Source organism: Caenorhabditis briggsae, assembly GCF_000004555.2.
Source record: "Caenorhabditis briggsae complete genome, chrV, whole genome shotgun sequence".
Lineage (NCBI taxonomy): Eukaryota > Metazoa > Nematoda > Chromadorea > Rhabditida > Rhabditidae > Caenorhabditis > Caenorhabditis briggsae.
In genome coordinates, this window is record NC_013488.2 from 15,868,280 (window position 1) to 15,887,429 (window position 19,150).

At 36.4% G+C, this 19,150-nt stretch overlaps 6 protein-coding genes and 1 non-coding gene across 7 annotated transcripts; 5 read left to right on the forward strand and 2 right to left on the reverse strand.

The window, feature by feature from the left end:
• Positions 1–2,749: 2,749 nt before the first annotated feature.
• CBG04993 lies at positions 2,750–3,791 on the reverse strand (the record flags this gene model as incomplete). The annotated part of the gene is made up of 4 exons (XM_002638084.1): positions 2,750–2,923; positions 3,326–3,475; positions 3,531–3,657; positions 3,703–3,791. The coding sequence occupies 4 exons, from the start codon at positions 3,789–3,791 to the stop codon at positions 2,750–2,752; spliced, it is 540 nt and encodes a 179-aa protein (XP_002638130.1).
• Positions 3,792–4,204: 413 nt separating this feature from the next.
• On the forward strand, positions 4,205–4,414 carry CBG27269 (the record flags this gene model as incomplete). Its single annotated transcript, XM_045238271.1, has 1 exon — positions 4,205–4,414. One exon carries the CDS (start codon positions 4,205–4,207, stop codon positions 4,412–4,414), a length of 210 nt encoding a protein of 69 aa, XP_045098376.1.
• Positions 4,415–8,103: 3,689 nt separating this feature from the next.
• CBG04995 lies at positions 8,104–8,938 on the forward strand (the record flags this gene model as incomplete). The annotated part of the gene is made up of 2 exons (XM_045238272.1): positions 8,104–8,635; positions 8,679–8,938. 2 exons carry the CDS (start codon positions 8,104–8,106, stop codon positions 8,936–8,938), a joined length of 792 nt encoding a protein of 263 aa, XP_045092811.1.
• A 1,237-nt stretch (positions 8,939–10,175) lies between these two features.
• CBG04996 lies at positions 10,176–14,004 on the forward strand (the record flags this gene model as incomplete). Its single annotated transcript, XM_045238273.1, has 10 exons — positions 10,176–10,241; positions 10,284–10,410; positions 10,467–10,821; positions 10,872–10,975; positions 11,642–11,976; positions 12,023–12,179; positions 12,224–12,414; positions 13,142–13,496; positions 13,530–13,761; positions 13,815–14,004. 10 exons carry the CDS (start codon positions 10,176–10,178, stop codon positions 14,002–14,004), a joined length of 2,112 nt encoding a protein of 703 aa, XP_045092812.1.
• Positions 14,005–15,375: 1,371 nt separating this feature from the next.
• On the forward strand, positions 15,376–17,379 carry CBG04997 (the record flags this gene model as incomplete). Its single annotated transcript, XM_045238274.1, has 6 exons — positions 15,376–15,473; positions 16,182–16,330; positions 16,381–16,601; positions 16,770–17,067; positions 17,111–17,221; positions 17,267–17,379. 6 exons carry the CDS (start codon positions 15,376–15,378, stop codon positions 17,377–17,379), a joined length of 990 nt encoding a protein of 329 aa, XP_045092813.1.
• CBG28506 lies at positions 16,643–16,715 on the forward strand. Its single transcript has one exon. It is a non-coding gene (tRNA).
• Positions 17,380–18,051: 672 nt separating the features above from the next.
• Positions 18,052–18,858, reverse strand: CBG27270 (the record flags this gene model as incomplete). Its single annotated transcript, XM_045238275.1, has 4 exons — positions 18,052–18,161; positions 18,207–18,423; positions 18,472–18,639; positions 18,772–18,858. 4 exons carry the CDS (start codon positions 18,856–18,858, stop codon positions 18,052–18,054), a joined length of 582 nt encoding a protein of 193 aa, XP_045098377.1.
• Between the last annotated feature and the right edge of the window lie 292 nt (positions 18,859–19,150).

Sequence of the window (19,150 nt, forward strand, 5' to 3'; positions counted from 1 at the left end):
CTGTCCCCCCACCTTTAAGAAAGAAAGAGAAGCGAAGCGACGAACCAGTAAAAATAGGTTGAGTCGCGCCGACGGGCACCAGCCAGCGTTTTGAAGCGCCGCAGGCACGGCAAACATGCTGGTGTTTTTAAATAATAAATAGTTTATTTTCTCAAAAAAGTAGCTTCTCGAGTCTTGCAATCGGCACTTCAAACATCAAGCTCTAAATCGAAGCAGCCGGGAGACAAAGGATTACTATAGGCATAGAAACAGTGGAATTTGCTTTTAGAAATTCATATTTTCTAACTCTTACCTTCCATAGACCATATCCCAATAATGTTCCACTGACCGCGAAAAACGTCTCAACTGAATAAGCAGCGTCTAGCATTAAATGAGTCGCTAGCTTTTTCCGATCTTCCACCATTGCTTTCACCGTATTCCCCATAAGAAAGTTAACAGAAGAATGTCCGATAATAACCCCTGACCAGAACTTCAGAAAATCTGCAGATTTTATCCGGGCGACCTCCTTAGTTCGTAGGATCAGTTTGAAATTTGAGTACATAGAAAAGCAGCAAAGGATCCGGAATCTCAAATCTTTGTCATCAGTGTCCACCAGATAATAGTCTAGGATAGTGCCCACAAAGACAATGAAGATTACAGTAGTTATGAAAAACGCGAAAACCCAAAACGAGAAGGTATGCACGGTTTGCGGTTTCTTCACACAAAAAGTTTCACAAGCAGTGAGAGAGAGGGAAGAGTAATTTGATCTTCATAATAAATCCTTTTTCGATCCCCATTCTTCAAAATTATCTCGACTGCGCTCTTGGAGATCGATGACAAATCCATTAGGAAGTTTTAACAGAAAACAGTCATCCTCGATTTTTTTGTAATTGATTGCAAGCTTTTTGAAGAAAAGATAGAAGGTACTGTGCTGAAATTTCATAGTTTAAAAATTCGAAACTTGTGGAATAAGCTCACCTTATTTAAAATTTTCAGATAATTAGTTGTGAATTTATTAAACCTTAAATCTAATTTTCGGAAATTGGGGGTTTTTCGAAATGTTGTCTAAAAGTTCTTCTAGTTGAATCAGGCCTTCCCCAAGTTCAAATACAATTACTGCATCTTTTAAAACGCTCAAATCCAGTTGATTGAGAATAGAAATCAAATGAGCAACATCCGAGAGCTCCAAAAATAAGCTCACGACTCGAATCTTGTAATTCCTTGATTTCAGTAAATGTTCCAATGTTTCAGAAATCATGGAGACAATTGCCACCAGTTTATTCGGTCTGTAATCCTCATTCCTATTGTCCACACGATCGAATTGAATAGCAAAGAAAGGTAAAAATGATTTTTGATGCATGATAAATTCCTCCAAGTCTTCACAAAAAACGTTCACAAAGTTGTCATCAACTTGGCTGTTTTCTGTTAAATGACTGTTTTCTGTTAAAACTTCCTAATGGATTTGTCATCGATCAGGAGAAACGGTGTATATTTTTGGAAACCGAAGAAAGTTCAAATTTCAAATCAAAGCATAAAACTCCTAAATCAACAAAACAATTGACTTACAGTGATCTATATTTTACTATAACAATGACTTTTTCAAAAAATTTCAGAAACTTTACATCCTTTATCACACTTGGTCCCAAGTGCTTCAAAATCCTCTGATAATGCAAAAAATAACAAAACACTTGTCTTGCTTCGATATGTGAGTCTTGAAAATTTTTGCTCTGTAACTCTTTTTTTTTTCTAGTCAACGACTCCGAAAAGTTTCAAAAAGTATTAGAGATGTAATCGATCTTATCAAATCGGATCCAAATATTGTGGCAGTGTTGATCTCCAAGAGCGCAGTCGAGATAATTTTGAAAAATGGGGATCGAAAAAGGATTTATTATGAAGATCAAATTACAATGGGAAAGACCTCGGGATCAATTTGAAGCATCAAAAGACATATTTGAAGGAATTACGATTGGATTTTTTGCATATGGAACTTCTGGAAATCTTCAAGAATACCCTAAAACTGAGAGAAGCGCCTTTGAAAGTTGAAAAACTGACGATGAACCAACCAGAACTTCTGGAAATTGTGCCTAGACTCTGTGGTCTCAAATCTATTGAAATCAAAGGCTCAAATCAAGACAATTCTGAAATTTGTCTTGAAAAGTTCTCAGAAACTGAGCAGTGGGGAAATGCTGAAAATCTTATAATCGATTCGTCTATAACCATCGGTTGCCCTGTCCAAAATATTAACATTTCAAATTTCAAATTCGTCAATATTACGGTCAAAACTTTGACAATAAACGACATGGTTTACTTGAAACAGGTAGGCGCTTTTATTTTCATTGTTGCATTTATTTTTGAAATTTGAGAATTTCAGATTTATCTTCAAACGACTGCACCAAAGAAGTTCAAATTCAATTTTTGCAACAGTGACTTCGATTATAACCTGCACAGTTTCATTGGTAGCCTATACGCCCATATCCCTGGAATCAGAACCATCTGGTACTTTCAAAAAGCATCCTGTGAAAAATGGCTTCATATAATTCTTCATGAACAAAAAACCGTGATTTTTCAATAGTGCAACGCGATTTGATTCCCGAAGGAGTGTCGAAAACCGGCTAATTTTTTGTACTCAATGTCTTTTTGAAAATGTTATTGCAAATGTGTATAGTCAGAAGACAAACCCTGAAATATGAAGCTATTTTAGAATTTCCAAATTTTATTTATTATGTTTCAACAAAAAATGTCAGACAAAGAGATCGAAGAAGTCAGAAGATTATTTCTCCTTCCAGACCGAGACGTTTTTCTCCATTGAGATGGTTGGTGCTTCCCAAGTGTAGACCTTCTCCTCGTTTACTTTTGGGCCAAAGTTCATGTTGGAGACAGTGTTCTTCCATTGGTTGACGCCATGAGTCTCCGGTGTTGGCCATTGGACATTGTCCCAGTTGAGCTGAAAACTTGTAAATTGTGCTTATCATTTTTCCTCATATATAAAACACTAGAGGCGTCTGTTGATACTCGTGTTACGCTGTCCGGTCTTGAAAAAAGCTTGAAAAATAATTATAGATTTACGTGACCCTTTAAGAAAATGTGAGGAGCGGAGCGACAAATAGTAAAAACTGGATCGATTCGCGCCGAAGCCGCACCAGCCAGCAATCTGAATCGCCGGAGGCGCGGCAAACAAATGGCTGGTGTTATATATTTTTTGGTATACCCCTCGTTTTGACCGCCACACCTTGCACCACCAGCTGGTCGCACAGCTGGCTCAGCTGGCTCAATACGACACCTCCAGCGTTGTCTCCACAAGTTCAACTACTCGAGCGGCGTATATAAACGAAATTCAGGAACTAACCCATCTCTCATAGAACTGCCCATTGAACGGAGTCGTCACCTCCACCCCGTTCATCATAACCCGCTTTCTTGGCTTCGTCGCCTCGATCATCGTAATTCGATCGTTCAACATCTTCGCCACGTTGATCTGATTGACCTCGTCTTGTTTTTGCTTAAACCAAGAACCTCATATTTTTTCAGGGCCTTTTTATTTTCCAAAAACTCACACATAGCATGTGCATGTGATACTGTTCAGCTTCACGAAGCGTTGGGAAGATCATGATCCCGCTTGGGACAGGCTTTCGGCACCGAGGACACATGGTAGGGTCATGGATTGAGCAACCTTTTTGGACCCTGGATAATGATTCTTTAAAATGTATAATTGGGGGATGAACTAACCAGAAGTATCCACATTCAGCATGACGATAGACAAGATACTTCCAGCTACGGGTGTAGAACTCCTGGATGTTCACGTGAGTGGAGGACATGGTACCTGAAGCGGTTTACTGTATTTGATCTAGTTGAAGCTTACCCTATATGTGCACAAAAGAACCGAGATAATTGAGCCCCAAGAAGTGAGCTACTATTAGAACGAATACGGTAGTTCATTGAACATTTTATTAGTTGTATGAGCTTTCTCCATTTGTTTATCACCCCCTTCTGAATATTTTTTCGACTTCTTCATACTTCCTAATGATTATCAACCCGTTTCACTGTTTATCGCACTTGCATACACACATACACATTTCTAATGAGAGCACTACTCTCTTCTTCTCCAACAGCTCACACTCATTCATTTGTCTTGTTATGTTCTACGTGCGCGCTTCTAAATTTCTTCTTCTTATTCTTTTTTCTTGGTTACTATGGAGACGTTATCTTTCCTAACACTTCTTATTTCTAGATGGACCGACAGCCAACTAACGCGTCGTTTGGCTCAAGCTCTGGAGGATTTTGTGAGAACGACGTCGTCGGTAAAAAAGGAAAAATCAAAAAGGATAATGAGGAATCGGAAGAGGAGAATGAGGTGTCAATGTTGTACTCGTCGACAAAAGGAGGATTCGGATGCAAGTACTACTATCGAGTGAATCGAGGAGCGGAGGATGAGCAATAAGGATATATAATCTGTATAAATGAGATCTCACAGTTAATAAAACTCTGAATTTTTTGTCTTAATTGTAATCATATCATGAATGACGTAAGAAGAGTCTGTCCAAAATGAGCCAAAAAACAGTTAGACACACCGTAAACACTCTAATAGAAGGCCACCCTTTACTTCCAACTTTGATCCAATTTACCTTGGGTTTCTGTGAAAGATATAAAAAAGTGATCAACTGATGAAATGTTTTTGATCTTATGTTAATTATTTTGTCAGATGACAACTTTTTGATACCTTTCTGAAAATGATACCGAAAATGAGATATATGGGTTCAAAGTTACCTATCAGAGGGTAGCGTTCTATCCGAGTTCTTACGGTATTTTTAAGAAAATTGTTCCCTAAACTTTCTGGAGCTACTGAATTTTTTGAATATTTAGAACAAGTTTTCTATAATTTTCTGGAATTGCTCGAAATTTTGGTGTTTCTGAGTTAACCTAAATTTCTGGCTAGTGAAGACATTTTTGAATAATTTGGATTATCCGAATTTTCTAGAATTTTCTGAAATTATCTAGAATTTTCTACACTCCTGGAATTGCGAGAGGTCGAGAATTTTCCAAACTTTCTCATGTCAAGAATTTTCGAATTTTTAGGGTTTTTGAACTTTTTAGAATGTTCCGGAACCTCCAAAACGCCCTGGATCTGGAAAATTTTCAGTTCCAAAGCTTTCCAAAGTTTCTGAATTGTCATTCCTATTCAAATTTTTGAATATATCTGAATTTTTTGGAATTCGCTGAACTTCTAAATTTCCAAGGTTTCTTATAATTCCCTTATTTTCTGGAACGTCAATTTCTAAAGTTTTCTCACGAGTTCTCACAGCTTCGTGGGTAAAAATCAAAAATTTCAAAAAAAAAGTTGACTATAACAAATTGTGCTCACAACAATAAAAACATCTAACAAGCTAATCCAATTCTCCGAATCGGGACATTCAGATATCCCAAGAAAGAGTTCCGTGGGTTAATTGGTTCCGGACATCCAGAAAACTAAGCGTCGGTGAAACCAATCAAATTGGGAATCCCACCGATCTAACAAGAACCCCCAGAACATTACACCTCGAAAAGTCAAAAAGCTACAAATGGAGAGGAGCGAAATTTCGAAAAAAAAAATTGTTAGAGTGACAAGTCACCACATCTCCTTTCACATGAGCTCCCTTCGCGGCTTGCCTAACTGATAATTATTGCTCAGAATTTTCACTTTTTCGCGAAATTTTTTCGAGAATGCTGAGAAAAATGTTTAATGAGAGGTTATGAGAAATTTTGAAAATGATGTGGGAGAATGTGGTTGCTAGGGTGAAAATAGCTATTTATGTGAAGGGTGATCTCCACATGAGTATTTCCAAAGGAATAGGGAATTGGGTCAATATTATTGTAGATGGAGGGCCTTGTGGGATTATACAGTGGATGGTATTTATGAAAAAAATATGGGGTTTAATTATGATTCAAAGGACCTGGTGCGGAAAGTGATATTTGGATATACAGTACCGGCCAACAAAATATACAAAACGTGCTTTTCAGTTGATCTTGACCAGTGTCAGGAGTCTGTTGCTCGGGTGTCGAATATTTTCAAAATGTGGAAGGTTATAAAACAGACCTAGATTGAAAACTTTGCATTCTCAGATTTTTTTTAAATCTCTAGTTTTTCAGCAAGTTGGCGATTTCTGAAACATACCTATTTTCACGTTTTCAGTAAAAAACAAGTCAACAAGTGTGTCTCTCAGAAATCGTCAAATAGCTGAAAAACTAGGAGCTTTCATAAAAATGCTGTAAATGTAAAGTTTTCAATCTCCTGTTTCACACTCTTAAGAACTCTCTCCACTTCTGAATTTATGAACTTTCGAATATCCGAACTTTTGAATTTCTGAACTTCTGAATTTTCGAATTCAGGAGTTTCTTTTCGGATGGTTTTCTTCAATCACAGTTTGCCTTTGAAAGTTACATGTTTTGTTAAAAGACCAGCAGATTCAGCCTCAGCGAGGTTTTCTGCCAACTGGTTGACAATAATTTATGTAAAGTCCATGTTTTGGAATAGAAATTGAGAAAACCAAAAATTCAAAAGTTGACAACTTCGCTTTTAAAGTCTCCCGATTTTCGAAGTGTTTCTCAATTTATTTTGAATTCCCGTCATGTTTTCAATACCAGCCTGTTTGCCGCGACACTGGCGCTTCAAACGGCTGGCTGATGCGCCTTCGGCGCTTCGCGGCTAACTTTTAAAACTTTCACGTCAAATTATTTTTAATTTACAAGCTTTTCAAAAATGTGTGCGCAGAGTGACAGGAAAATAAATAAAGAGACGGAGCTTCATTTATCTTCCTTATCATTCTTATAATAAACCAGCAAGCTGGTGCGCCTTCGGCGGGATTCAATCTATTTTTTTTTAATGTTCGTCGCTTAAAATAAAAGGGTCACGTAAATATATATATATATATATATATGTATTTTTCAATTTTTCAAAAGTCCACAGACGGACACGAGGACGGACAGACGCCTCTAGATCAAAAGTCCACAGATCCTCATCAGGACGCCTCTTTTTTAAAAGGTCACGTCAAATTTTATTGAATTTTTAAGCTTTTTAAAATGTTCGGACAAAGCCACAGAGAAAGAGTCGCAACTTCATTTATCTTCCTTATTAATAAAACGAAAACATAAAATTAGATTTACGAAACCCTTTAAGAAAAAGTGAGGTGTGGAGCGACGAACAAGTGAAAAACTATTAATATTAAAATTAACTATTAATAGATTGAATCGCGCAGAAGGCGCACCAGCTTGCTGGTTTAGTATAAGAATGATGATATTTCTTTTTTCACTTTTTTAAAAATCACCTAAACGGGAAAGCCGATATTCAAAAAACGTATTGAAATTTTCTAGATTTTTCCAAAAATCAGTTTTCATTTACTTTTAATTCTAAAAACTTTCCTAACTATATTTTTTTCCTTTAATTCTATCTTTTTTGAATCGATTTTCCACTTTTCCTAATTTTTCAGATTGGTCCTCGTCTCACTTGTTTTTGTTTTTTTGTTTATCGCACTTGCATACACACATACACATTTTTTTTACTTCAAATGCAGAGATCCATATTTATTATTTTTCCATAAAATTTGAATTCTTTGAATTTCAAAATTGGTAGCATATTTTTCACTTCCGTCTGTCTGAAAAATTTGACTCCATCAAAAATATTTTTCTTCATTTTTCCCCGTTTTCATATTAAAGTTATGCCTTCTTCCGTCTGTTTGGTTTGTCAACGTCAAACGACTTTTTTCAATTAGGGGGTAATAAAAATTACGGTAATACCTGTAATGGATAGTCCCTCTAACTGTTAACTCTGGGCCAACTTTACTCAGTTCCTGTCAAAAATATTTTTTGAAAAACTTGTCAACTGACACATTTTTTTATCATAACTTCACGAATATTATCAGTTAAACCATTTTTTAGGAGTCAAGAAAAAAACTGTAAGGGCCCTTCTATTACAGGTTTTACGTTAAGTTAATTGCTTGTACCCTCCAAAATTTACAGATCCCCTCTTGCAATGCTTGTAAAAATTTCTTCCGTCGCGTTCTGTTTTCAAAACCTATGAAATTTTGTCGGAATTCTGAAAATTGTCATCCACTTACGTGTAGATTCTGCCGGTTGAAAAAGTGCATAGAATCTGAAATGATTATAAAACTTTCGAATGTTAAATCAGATCAAGAATCGATTTTCGAGTTGATTGCTCATCTCAAAAATCTGAATCTCCAACGAAATCGTCAAATCCAAGAGTTTCGTTTCGATGGAGACCCGACTGTCGAGGAGTTGCTAAATGTGTCAACTCCAATTTCGTTTCGAATCAAGCCAGAAAAATATGAAATGGATAATATTGAATGGGGAAATCTGGTGGCTCTGACAACGATTGGCTATATGAAAAAATTGAATTTCATGAATATATTGGAACTCAAAGATCGTGTTCTAGTAGTTCAGAACGCGTTTTCTGACTTCGATATGTTTTCACACGCATTCAGAGCTTTGGAAGCGAAGAAGGCTGAAATTTCCTATCTCGGTAATTCTGAAATCTTTATGAAAATGGAACCTGTAATTTACGAAAGTTTGGAGAAAAGTATAAAATGTAAACTTCCCGGGCGACTTGGCGAATTGAAAATTACAACTGAGGAGTTTCTACTTCTAGCATCTATATTTTTCTGTAACCCAGGTAAAAATTAAGATGTATTGAATTTTCAAATCCAAGCTTTCAGCAATCTCCAAGCTTTCCGATTCCGGAAAAATTACCATAATTTCTACACTTCGTGTTTGCTACAGTATTACCTTATCAGTTATCAGAATAATGGCCCATGCCGATTTACGGGTTTACTATTGCTTTATCCATCGATCAAGAAAACTCATGAAGAAATTGGATATCATTATTTCCTGTGCAAAACTCGAATCCGGACTTTGTCGTTCAAAAAGCTCTATGATCATGAGATGCTTCAACTTTAACTTGTTTTCTTTTAATTAAAAAAAATTATAATTTAAAAAAATTTGAAAATCTTTGAAAAAAATTTGAAAAATTTGAAAATTGCTATAAAAATTTGAGTATGCAGTCAAAAAATGACGAATTTTCCCAAAAGTGCCAAATATCCCTGAAATTGTCCAAAATACAGGAAATTCGAAAAAAGTCGTAAAATTTCTAGAATGCATAAAAACTAAAAAACTTCCAATATCTTTGAAATTCTGAACATTTTTCGAAATATCAAGGACCTGAAAATCGTTTTTTGAATAGTTAGAAAAATCCCGGGATTTTCAAAAATGCCAAGTATCTGAAAAATGATCGAGAGTTTCAGAAATCCTGAAAATCCGTAAATAGCTGAAATGCACAACACCCAAAAAATTTCAGAAAAAATTTGAAATTCTGAAAACCTTAAAATTGTCAGAAACCTAAAAGTCGATTCTTCAACAGTTAGGAAAATGCCGAAATTCCCAAAAAGTGCCAAATATCCTAAAAATGATTGAAAACGTCAAAAATTTTGGAAATTCCTGAAGAAGATTGTGGAAAATCCTCCAATCTTTGAAATTCATCAAATTCAAAAAATTTCAAAAAAATCTTCAAAATTCTGAAAATCTTCAAAAAGTAAAAAAACCGCTAAAATTTTTTGAATGGTAAAGAAAAAAGGCGAAATTTTAAAAGAGCTCCAAACGCTCCAAGGATATCGAAAATTATAAAAGTTCAAAAAAAAATCTTTGAACATCAAAAATGCCGAAGATTCAGAAAAAAAAACACCTCGAGGGATTTTTATGACAAAATTTTCGAAAAATTAACTTTTTTCATGTCCCCTCTCCTTTAAGAACTTTCGATTCTTTCAAAAAATCTATGACTCAAATTTTTAGACCTACAAATGCTTTTTCAGTGGACCCCCGACTCATCCCTCTTTCCTATTTTAATCAGTTCTTCGTCACTGATAAGGAAACCAAGTGCACAAAATCATAAAAACGAGCAGAATCATAATGTTCCCGGTTTTGTTATTATTCAGAAAATCTGAATTTATCAAATCTTTTGAACAATAATTAGTTGAAAGAAACATTTAGAATGGAGAGCTAATATATTTTAAGATTCCTCAAGTTCTGCCCTTTCTGGCAAGTTTTCTACTTTTTGTACTTCACAGAAAATTTTTATCAGTTCAAAAAACTAATCTATCATCATTTTGTCTCCCAACACCTATATAAATCAACTGGCACAAAGTCAAAAAGTGTTGAAAATGATTAAAATTTTTAATTTATTTTTTGTCTTTCTAACGGTTTCATCCAGAAATACTGACTGGCAGGTGGGTAATTTCTTTTTTCTCAAAATTTTAAGTGAATTTCAGGATTTGATTTTGTCTACTATTCCTCATTTGAATTACACTGGAGTCTCCGCACAATGTACCAAAGAAACAAAACTGTGGTTGGGATCACTGGAATTGTTTTTGGCCGAGTCTAGTATTTGTATGTCTGGTGGAAAATGTAATCCGAAAATATTAAAAGAGAATCTTTTTGCAGTTCAGCGTAAGTCTTTAGAATTCTTTTCAAGAATCACCTAATATATTTAGAACTGGACTCCTTCGGTCGTCTCCTCCAACCAGGCCTTCTAGAACTTTCCACAACTTTCGAGGGATCTTTCCAAGAATGCGAGCAGATCAGTGGTGTCAAATACGACACTAATTATTGCTACATGTCCTTATTACCCAAATTCCACAATCCATTTTCATCTCTTCCATTCCGATCCGCTGTATGCATGCCAAGATCCTGCAAGCATCATGATCTTCCGATTCTATATAATCAGTTGGGATCGAAACTTTTCACGGCGAGAGTTGCTTTTTGTGTTCATCAAGATGTTGAGAAGGATTCAGCGTTTTGGGGATTTACGTTAGTTTGAGAAGGGTTGTAGACGGGAGACTTTAACTTTCGAGTTCCAGGGTGTTCATGATTGTTATGGTGTCGATTTCGATTCTGGCTACAACTGTGGACTTTTTGAGAGAATCGGTTTACGAAAAAACGAGTGATCAGGAGAAGAATATTGGTTAGTTTGATTTTTGTTATCAGGTATTGTGCCGCTGGTGGTCCGTGAGCCGCTGGTGGTCCGTTGGTCGCTAGTCGTCCGTTGGTCGCTAGTCGTCCGGGGGCTGCTGGTCGTCCGTGAGCCGCTGGTCGTTCGTGAGCCGCTGTTCGTCCGGGGGTCGCTAGTCGTCCGTTGGCCGCTAGTGGTCCGTGAGCTGCTGGTGGTTCGTGCGCAGCTGGCGGTACGTGAGCCGCTGGTGGTCCGTGGGCCGATGGTGATCCGTGGACCGCTGGTGGTCCTTTGGTCGTTGGTGGTCCGTGAACCGCTGATGGTTCGTTGGTCGCTGGTCTTTTGTCATTGGGGAGTCTCATGTCCGTCTTGGGCCTTTCTATCACAAAAATACAACTACTTGACACTTATAGAGTTCCGCCCTATGCGTTAACTTCAGTTTTATTTATTTTTTTGGTTTCTGTGAAAGATATAAAAAATCTTCAACTGACAAAACGATAAACTTCAACTGACAAATCTTCAACTGACAAAACGATAAAATACGATAAACGTTTTGTTAGGTGACCAATTTCTAATATCTTCAACAGGTAACGAGAAAAATTGGCTTGAAGTTGTGACCTTATTAAAGATTTACTACCGAACCTAAGCCTTCGAAAATCTGAATCTTCTCATTTTCAGCTCTCAAAATCCTCATTGCCTTCTCGTTCTGGACCAACGCTGGCCAAGTGTTATCTGTCAAGGAACAAAAGCCTGGATTCATAAAGTCCCTAGACTGCATCCGCGCGTTTTCCATGTCCTGGGTTGTCGCTGGACACGCGCTCATGTACTTTTTGTTTTCTGGTAAGTCCTCCAATAGTTGGAGTAACAAAAAATCACCCATTAATTCAGATGCCCTTCTCCCATTGAGTTCTGTGAGTAAGCATATCTGGAATCACCTCTTCCTTCAAGCCGTCCTCTCCGTTGACACTTTTTTCTTATTATCTGGAATTGTAGTGGCTTACTTGTTCTTTAAGGTTAATCCCCTATTTTTAAGGTTTTCGTAAGTGAAAAAAAATTTAGCAACGCCCCAAGCCAGCTGTCATCAAAAGTCCGTTGACCTGGATTCTATTCTACCTACACCGTTATCTCCGTCTCACGCCTCCTTACATGCTGTTCATCGGATTTTTTGTAGTCTATAGTCCTTATGTGCAAGGACCCTATAACGCGTGGATGTGGAGTAGGTGTCTAATACCGTATCCTCGAACGTCGCTTTAATTTCAGATGCCCAGAACCATGAAGCTAATGCTTGTAAGTCAAATTGGTGGAGAAACTTGCTGTACATCAACAACTACGATTTGAATCAAATGACAACTTGCTATGGAGTGTCCTGGTACTTGGCCGTGGATACTCAATTGTACATTCTGGCTCCAATTGTTCTCATTGCTCTCTATTTTAGTTTTGCTGCAGGTTTTGTTTAATAATCATTGTTTTTTGTACCAGGAATCTATTTCAGGAGCCATAACAGTTGTCGCTGGGTGCGTCGGAAGTATTATTACTACATATATTTTGTATGGTGTCTATGATAACATGGCTGCGGATTCGTATCATGATGAGTGAGTTAGAGCAGTTTGAAAAGCTCGAAAAAAAGACCTAAAAGGCACTTGTTGGGTTGGTGGCCTAATTTTTGCAAGTTGAGTTTTCCCAGAACACCAACTTTTGAGGCCTAGAAAGTAACCTGATATTTGGGGGGTTTTAGGCTATTCTTACGTGGTGGCCTAACTTTCGCAAGTTGAATTTTCTAGGTCACTAACTTCCATGACTTGGATATTACGTGCTATTTGCTTGATAGGGTTTCTAGACCATTTAAACATGGTGGCCTAACTCTCGCAAATTTAATTTTCTAAGCTATCAACTTTTATGGCCTAGAAATGATTTGATACATACTTTATGAGTTTTCTATACCATTTTAACATAGTGGCCTAAATTTCTCGACTTGATTTTTCTAGGCCACCGTAGTTCAGAAATAGTTTGACATGCACTTGGTGTGCTTTTTACGTCATTTAGCATGGTGGCCTAGCTTTTGAAAAGTGAGTTTTCTAGGCCACTACCTTTTATGGCCTAGAAACGACTTGATAATCGCCTGGAGAGTTTTCTAGGACGTTTAAACATAGTGGCCTAACTTTTGTGTCAAACTTTCAGAACTCTCGAACCCAAAAAAATTTTTTCAGCGCCAGCGGTGAACACAACAACGTCATCTACCAACGTCCCTGGATCCGTTGCACCCCATACCTCTTGGGACTTCTCACCGGCTACATCATCGCGACATACGGCAAACGTCAGATTCGATTAAACTGGGCAATATGTGTTGTTTGTTGGCTAGTTGCTTTCGGAATTGGATTCGCGTGTTTGTTCTCAAATTATGATTACGACAACGGATCATATTGGTCACCATTCGCCAAGGCAACATTCTGTAATTTCTCTAGGCTATTCTGGTCGATTGCTGTTGCGTGGGTGATTGTTGCTAATCACTTTGGTTGTGGAGGTAAACCTTTGGGTTGTCTAGGCCACACCTAAATTTCTCTTCCAGGACCAATCAACTCATTTATGTCTCATCCTATATGGCAACCATTTGGACGGTTATCCTATTGTGCTTATATTGTTCATTGGATGGTACTGTACTACTACTTGAATGTTGGAGATAGACCTATCCATTATTTTAACACCTGGCAAGTATACTGCTACTATGCGATTCCTGCCACCATCCTCTCCTACGTAGCCGCATTTTTCTGGAGCTGTCTTTTTGAAGTTTCCACGTTGAAGTGAGCTACTGGGTTATAATTTATAGCCCAGAAAATTTCCAATTTTTTTTCAGACTCGAAAAAATGTTGATTGAAGCAATTCTAAGCATTGGCTCCGGCTCTGGCCTTGGCTCCCCGAGCAACAACGCCACACCCAAAAAACCAATTTCCGACGAAAGCTCTCAGTCACAAAACGGAGTCGGCAAAGAACACGAATCCTGGGAAATTGAGCCGGAAACCGATTGCTCAAGTCTCAAACTCTAACACTGATCTCTTCTATCACCTGACCAGCCACAAAAATATATTCTCACGACGCCCCAATGTCCATAATAATAACTTTTCCCAATTTTTTTCCATTAGCCAACTTTTTTTTCTTGCTCAAAAAATGATTTTCGTTGAAAAAATAAACATTTTTTGTTTTCCAAACAGCAGCCAGGTCAGCATCAATCTAATAATGAAAATTATGATTTTCTGGTGACCAGCAGGATTTCGTTGCCAAAAAATAAAGAATTTGGCTACTAAAAATATTCAATTTTGCAAAATCAAGAAGGATTTTTTTTCTGTAAGACTTGGGATCCCGGAAATCTGAAAATTCGCAATTTCAGGAATTTGAAAAATAAATTTAGAAATGTAAAATTTTATGGTTCCAGAATTTCAAATTTGTGTAATTCAGAAAATTTGAATTATTTGAAATTGTGAGATTTCGAAATAGGAAATAGTTTGAGTTCGTTATTTTTTATTTAGTTATGAAATTCTAAATTTTTTTTTGAAAGTTTGAGATGCTGATTTTTCTGAAAGTCTGCGATTTTGTAATTTTTGGAATTCGTGAGATTCTGAAATTCTGAAATTCTAAGATTTTGAAAATTCTGAAATTTTGAACGTCTGAAATTCTTAAAATTTGGAAACTCTAAAATTCTGAAATTCTGAAAATCTGAAATTCTGAGATTATTTTGAGATTCTGAGATTAGATTTCGTAATTTTTTGATATTCTGTGGTTTTCAAACTTTCTGAATATCAAAAATTCTGAAATTTCGAAACTCTGAAATTTTGAAATTTTGAAATTTTGAGATATACAGAGATTCAAAAAAGGATGTTCCGAAATATCAGAATCTTAGAATTTTAGAATTTTAGAATCATTGCATTTTTGCATCTTAGCATCTTAGATTTTTCAGATTCTCAGAATCTTGGAATCTTAGAATCTTAGAAACTTGAATCTCAGAAACTCAGAATCTCAGAATCTTAGAACCCTAGAATGTTAGAATTTTAGAAGTTCAGTATTTTCGAATCTTGGAAGTTTAGAATTTCAGGATTCCAAAATCTTAGAATTTTAGAATTTCAGAATTTCAGCAAAATTCTGCTGATCGTATGTTTTTACTATTGCAGAGACCTTCCTTTTCCACGTTTTTGTATTTTTGAAACCCATACAAAATCTTACAAAAATAAGCCTCGAGATCCTCGTTGTCTTCTGATTCTCCAGAAAAAAAACTTCCGGATGCAAATGCTCATCCTCCGCTCTCTCTCTGCCCATTTCTGAACCCTCCACACCCGGAAATTAAATTCATTTCCGTTTTCTCAAAAATCCAACTTTTGGTTCATCAAAAATCCTTTAAATATTTTATCACCATTCCAGATAAAATGGCATCAGACTGCGAACCGGATGGTTCGATAAAGGGAAACTTGTTGATTCTCAAATTTTCTCCATTATTCGCCCTTCCATTTTTCATTTTTGCTGGGTACGTTTTGGTATGGAAGTCCAGTAAACATCTTCAACCATCCAAACGTGCTTATGGATATTTTTTGATAAGGTAAGAGGTATCGAACTCCAGAAACTCAAAGTTTTAGGATCTTGGAATCTTGGAGACTGAAAATTTTAGAATCCTAAAATCTTAGAATCTCAGAATCTTGGAATCTGGGAATCTTAGATCTTCAGAATCGTAGAATCTGAGAATAATGGAATCCTGGAAATCTGGAATCATCTAATCCCGGAAACCTGAAACCCTGGAATCCAGAAATTCTGGAATCCTGGAATCCTGAAATCCTGGAATCCTGGATCAATGTTTTCCGAATGAATTCTGCTCAGAACCAAGCTTTCAAAAGCCTGTAAACTTTTGTAATGAAAAATCGAATATTCAAAAACAATGGAAACCCAACGAGTACTGTATTTTTGAAGGCGCATAACAAAAAATGTGCTATTGTCATAAATTTTCTTGCCATTTCGATTTTTTATTCTGAAAATGCTATAAATTCCAAAAATGTTTTTTTTTAAATTTTCCGGAATTCGAGAAAAGACTATTCGGATTTTTTTGAAATCCGAAACTTAAATATTCTGAAATTTTTCTTTCGGAACTTTCGAAAACTCCAAGAAGTTTATTCTGTACACCTCTGCTAAAAAGAACCAGGATTCCAGAATTTTTCTGAAATCCATTTCTTCCAAATTCCAGCAAATTCGTCTCCCTCCTATTCCTATCAGCAGGAATTGCTCCAATTCTCCACACCCCATCATGGGGTTTTCAGTCAACCGGTTTCCTTCAAATTTTCGATGTTCTAAACCCAATGTGGTCCATCATCGGTACAATGTACTGTCATTTGAGTGAGATTCTTGATTCATAAATTCAAATTTTCGCGGGATTATTTTTTCAGTCATGTTATTCTTCTTGATCCAAGTCATCAATACTCGTTGTGAAGTTATCGAAAAGTTGTCTGCAGTAGCTTTTGAAGAAGAGAAGAAAATGTTCTTTTTGCTAAGAACTCTTTTGAAAATTCTCTATTTTTTCATCCTTTTCTCCTTTTGGTGTCTTCTTCTAACCCTTGGATTCGGAGAAGGCATTGTGCAAAAACGACTGAGAGACGCAGTGGAGAAGGTGAGCCCTCTTTATTGTCGTGTCTCCCTCTTTGCATCGTAGCCTCCTTAGCTCAATTGGTAGAGCGTGAGACTTTTAATCTTAAGGTCAGGGGTTCGAGTCCCCTAGGTGGCTAGATATTTTTTATTTTTTTAGGTTATTTTTTCATTCTATGAAATTAATTTTCAGACAAAAATCAAGGTCAACTGTACCACTTTCTTTTTCCTCGACACAGAATCTTGGCGTCTTATCATCGCTATCATTTCCATCGTATTTCTGCTCATGACCTTTATCATATTCTCAATTGGATACTTATCAGGAGCTTATCATATCCTCAAAAAATCCAAAATGAAGATATCCAAAAAGTTCTGGAAGATACAAACTGGATTTCTATCGCTTTTGGTCATTCAAGTCATTCTTCTTTTTTGCTTCCTTTTGTTCCTACCAGTTTGCTTTTTGGCCCTCAAATCGCCAGGCTCGGAATCTAGTGGGTTTTTTGGAGTTTTCAAATATTTCAAAGTTATTTTTAGCTTCACTGACAATTCTACTATTCACTGCTCATCATGGAACCATCTCCACTATCATTTTCATCATAGCCCATCGATTTGTGAGATCCAGAATTTTAAGAGTTTACAATAACTGTAAGTCATAGTTTTCTTTTTTTTTTTTGAAATTTAATTTTTCAGGTGTTCCGAAATCCCGTCGAATTGGAGTAATCGTTGATGCAGACCGTCTCGACACTCATTCCGTGCCACAAACTCAAGTTTTTGCAGTGATAACTGAAGATACTACTGTATGATTAAGAAAAAACAATGAAGTTTGGTTTTCTTGAGATTTATTAATTCTGCTTCTCGATGCAGAAGTACAAAAATTTCACAAAAGAGATTCAGACAAAAAGTCAGATCGATCAAAAAAATATTGAGATCAAAAAGTACAAATGAACATGAGAAAATTACAACGTAATTGAAAAATTATGTACATACAACAAAAAATGATAAGCAGAACAACAAATGGCTTAATACACAAAAAAAGAAACAGGGTTTGGACTTTAAAACTTTGAAACTTCGAGTCTAATGCAATATATTTACATAAGACTAGAAGTTAGGCTTTAGAAAATAAAAACCCGATTTATGAGTAGAAAGGAAAACGTTTCAGGACATAAGGAAATAATTGAAAAATAAGTTCAAATTATTTCTCTCCTTGTCGTCAAACGATTTCACAGGAAGGTTATAATAACTGATCTCCCCACCCACCCCACCCTTCCCTTCTGTGGATTCTGAAGAGTTTTGAATAGAATTGGATTCCACCCAAAATTCAAAAGAATCAACAGAAATCCTACCCTTAAAATCGGGTTTTTTATTTTTTTTTAATATATATTTTTTCTTTTTTTTAGTCTTTTTAAATAAAATAAACGTAACGAGAGGTCGCTGTAGACAGCCTACAAAATCCAATCTGAGTAATCGGCATTCTTTCATATGGTAAGAACCAATACGCTTCCCCGATCAAGCACAGGGTACCGATCACGGAAAGTTTGTCTGATCGAGCCAGGATAATCACCGCCCCCAACAATAAGTTTGATTCCTGGAAAAATTCTTTGAACTGATTAATCGCTTGCCGGTTACTTACGCATATCTCCTGACACGGCTCTCGGATCCAACTTTAACTCAAAAATTAGATCATGTAAATATTTGGAAGCTTGTTTGAGTGAGAACCAGTGAAAATCGAATTCCAATTGTTTAGTAGGAACCAGATGGAGTGTTCCTAAAGGATGATTTCTGCCGCGAAGCAGAATGTCGATACTTTGGCTCGCGGACTTGACGTCATCACACGTTTTCATTCTTGCCTAACCATATTCTCATTTAAATTGAGTCTTTAGAAATAAATATCTTACGTATAATTCTTTAACTTTCTTCCTAACCACTACATCCCTTCCGAGCTCTTCGATTGTTTTTTTCTCATTACGCTTATTGATTAAATAAATTAAACGGACCCACTCCTTCTTGATCTGGTATTTACCTTCCCGAACGAATCGAGCCTTCAAACGACTGACTGTTCTCTCCTGAACATGAGATTAATTGCAACTATTTGAAATGTTTTGAAAAAGTGTGTACAAGAAACTATAGATTTTCTTTAGATAATTGTTTTGCCATAGCTAATAACCACTCCTACCATAAACAGCCAAAAAACTTACTTGTTCTCCTGACAAAACCAAGGGGCATGGGTCCAACTCAGCATTAGAACTTTTCTTCTTACTGTAAGAAGTTTTATTGATTGACATTGTCGAATAATTTTACTCTTCCGCGTCACCCTTTTATGCTCATATTTTTGCTGATAAATGGGTGTTGCTGCGATAAGAACGAAGAGCTGCGTAAAACGGTTGAAGTACATTGAAAAGGAATTAAAATTTTTAAACAAATTTTTAAGCAAATATTAATTCTGAAGTTTGCACTGTCATAAAAGCTGTACGTTTCTCGTGAAACATCCTTTCAACATTTTAACGCAATTCTTTGCTCTTATCAAAGCAAAACCCATTGATGGAGTAAAATTACAACGGAGCAGAAAGAAAAGAA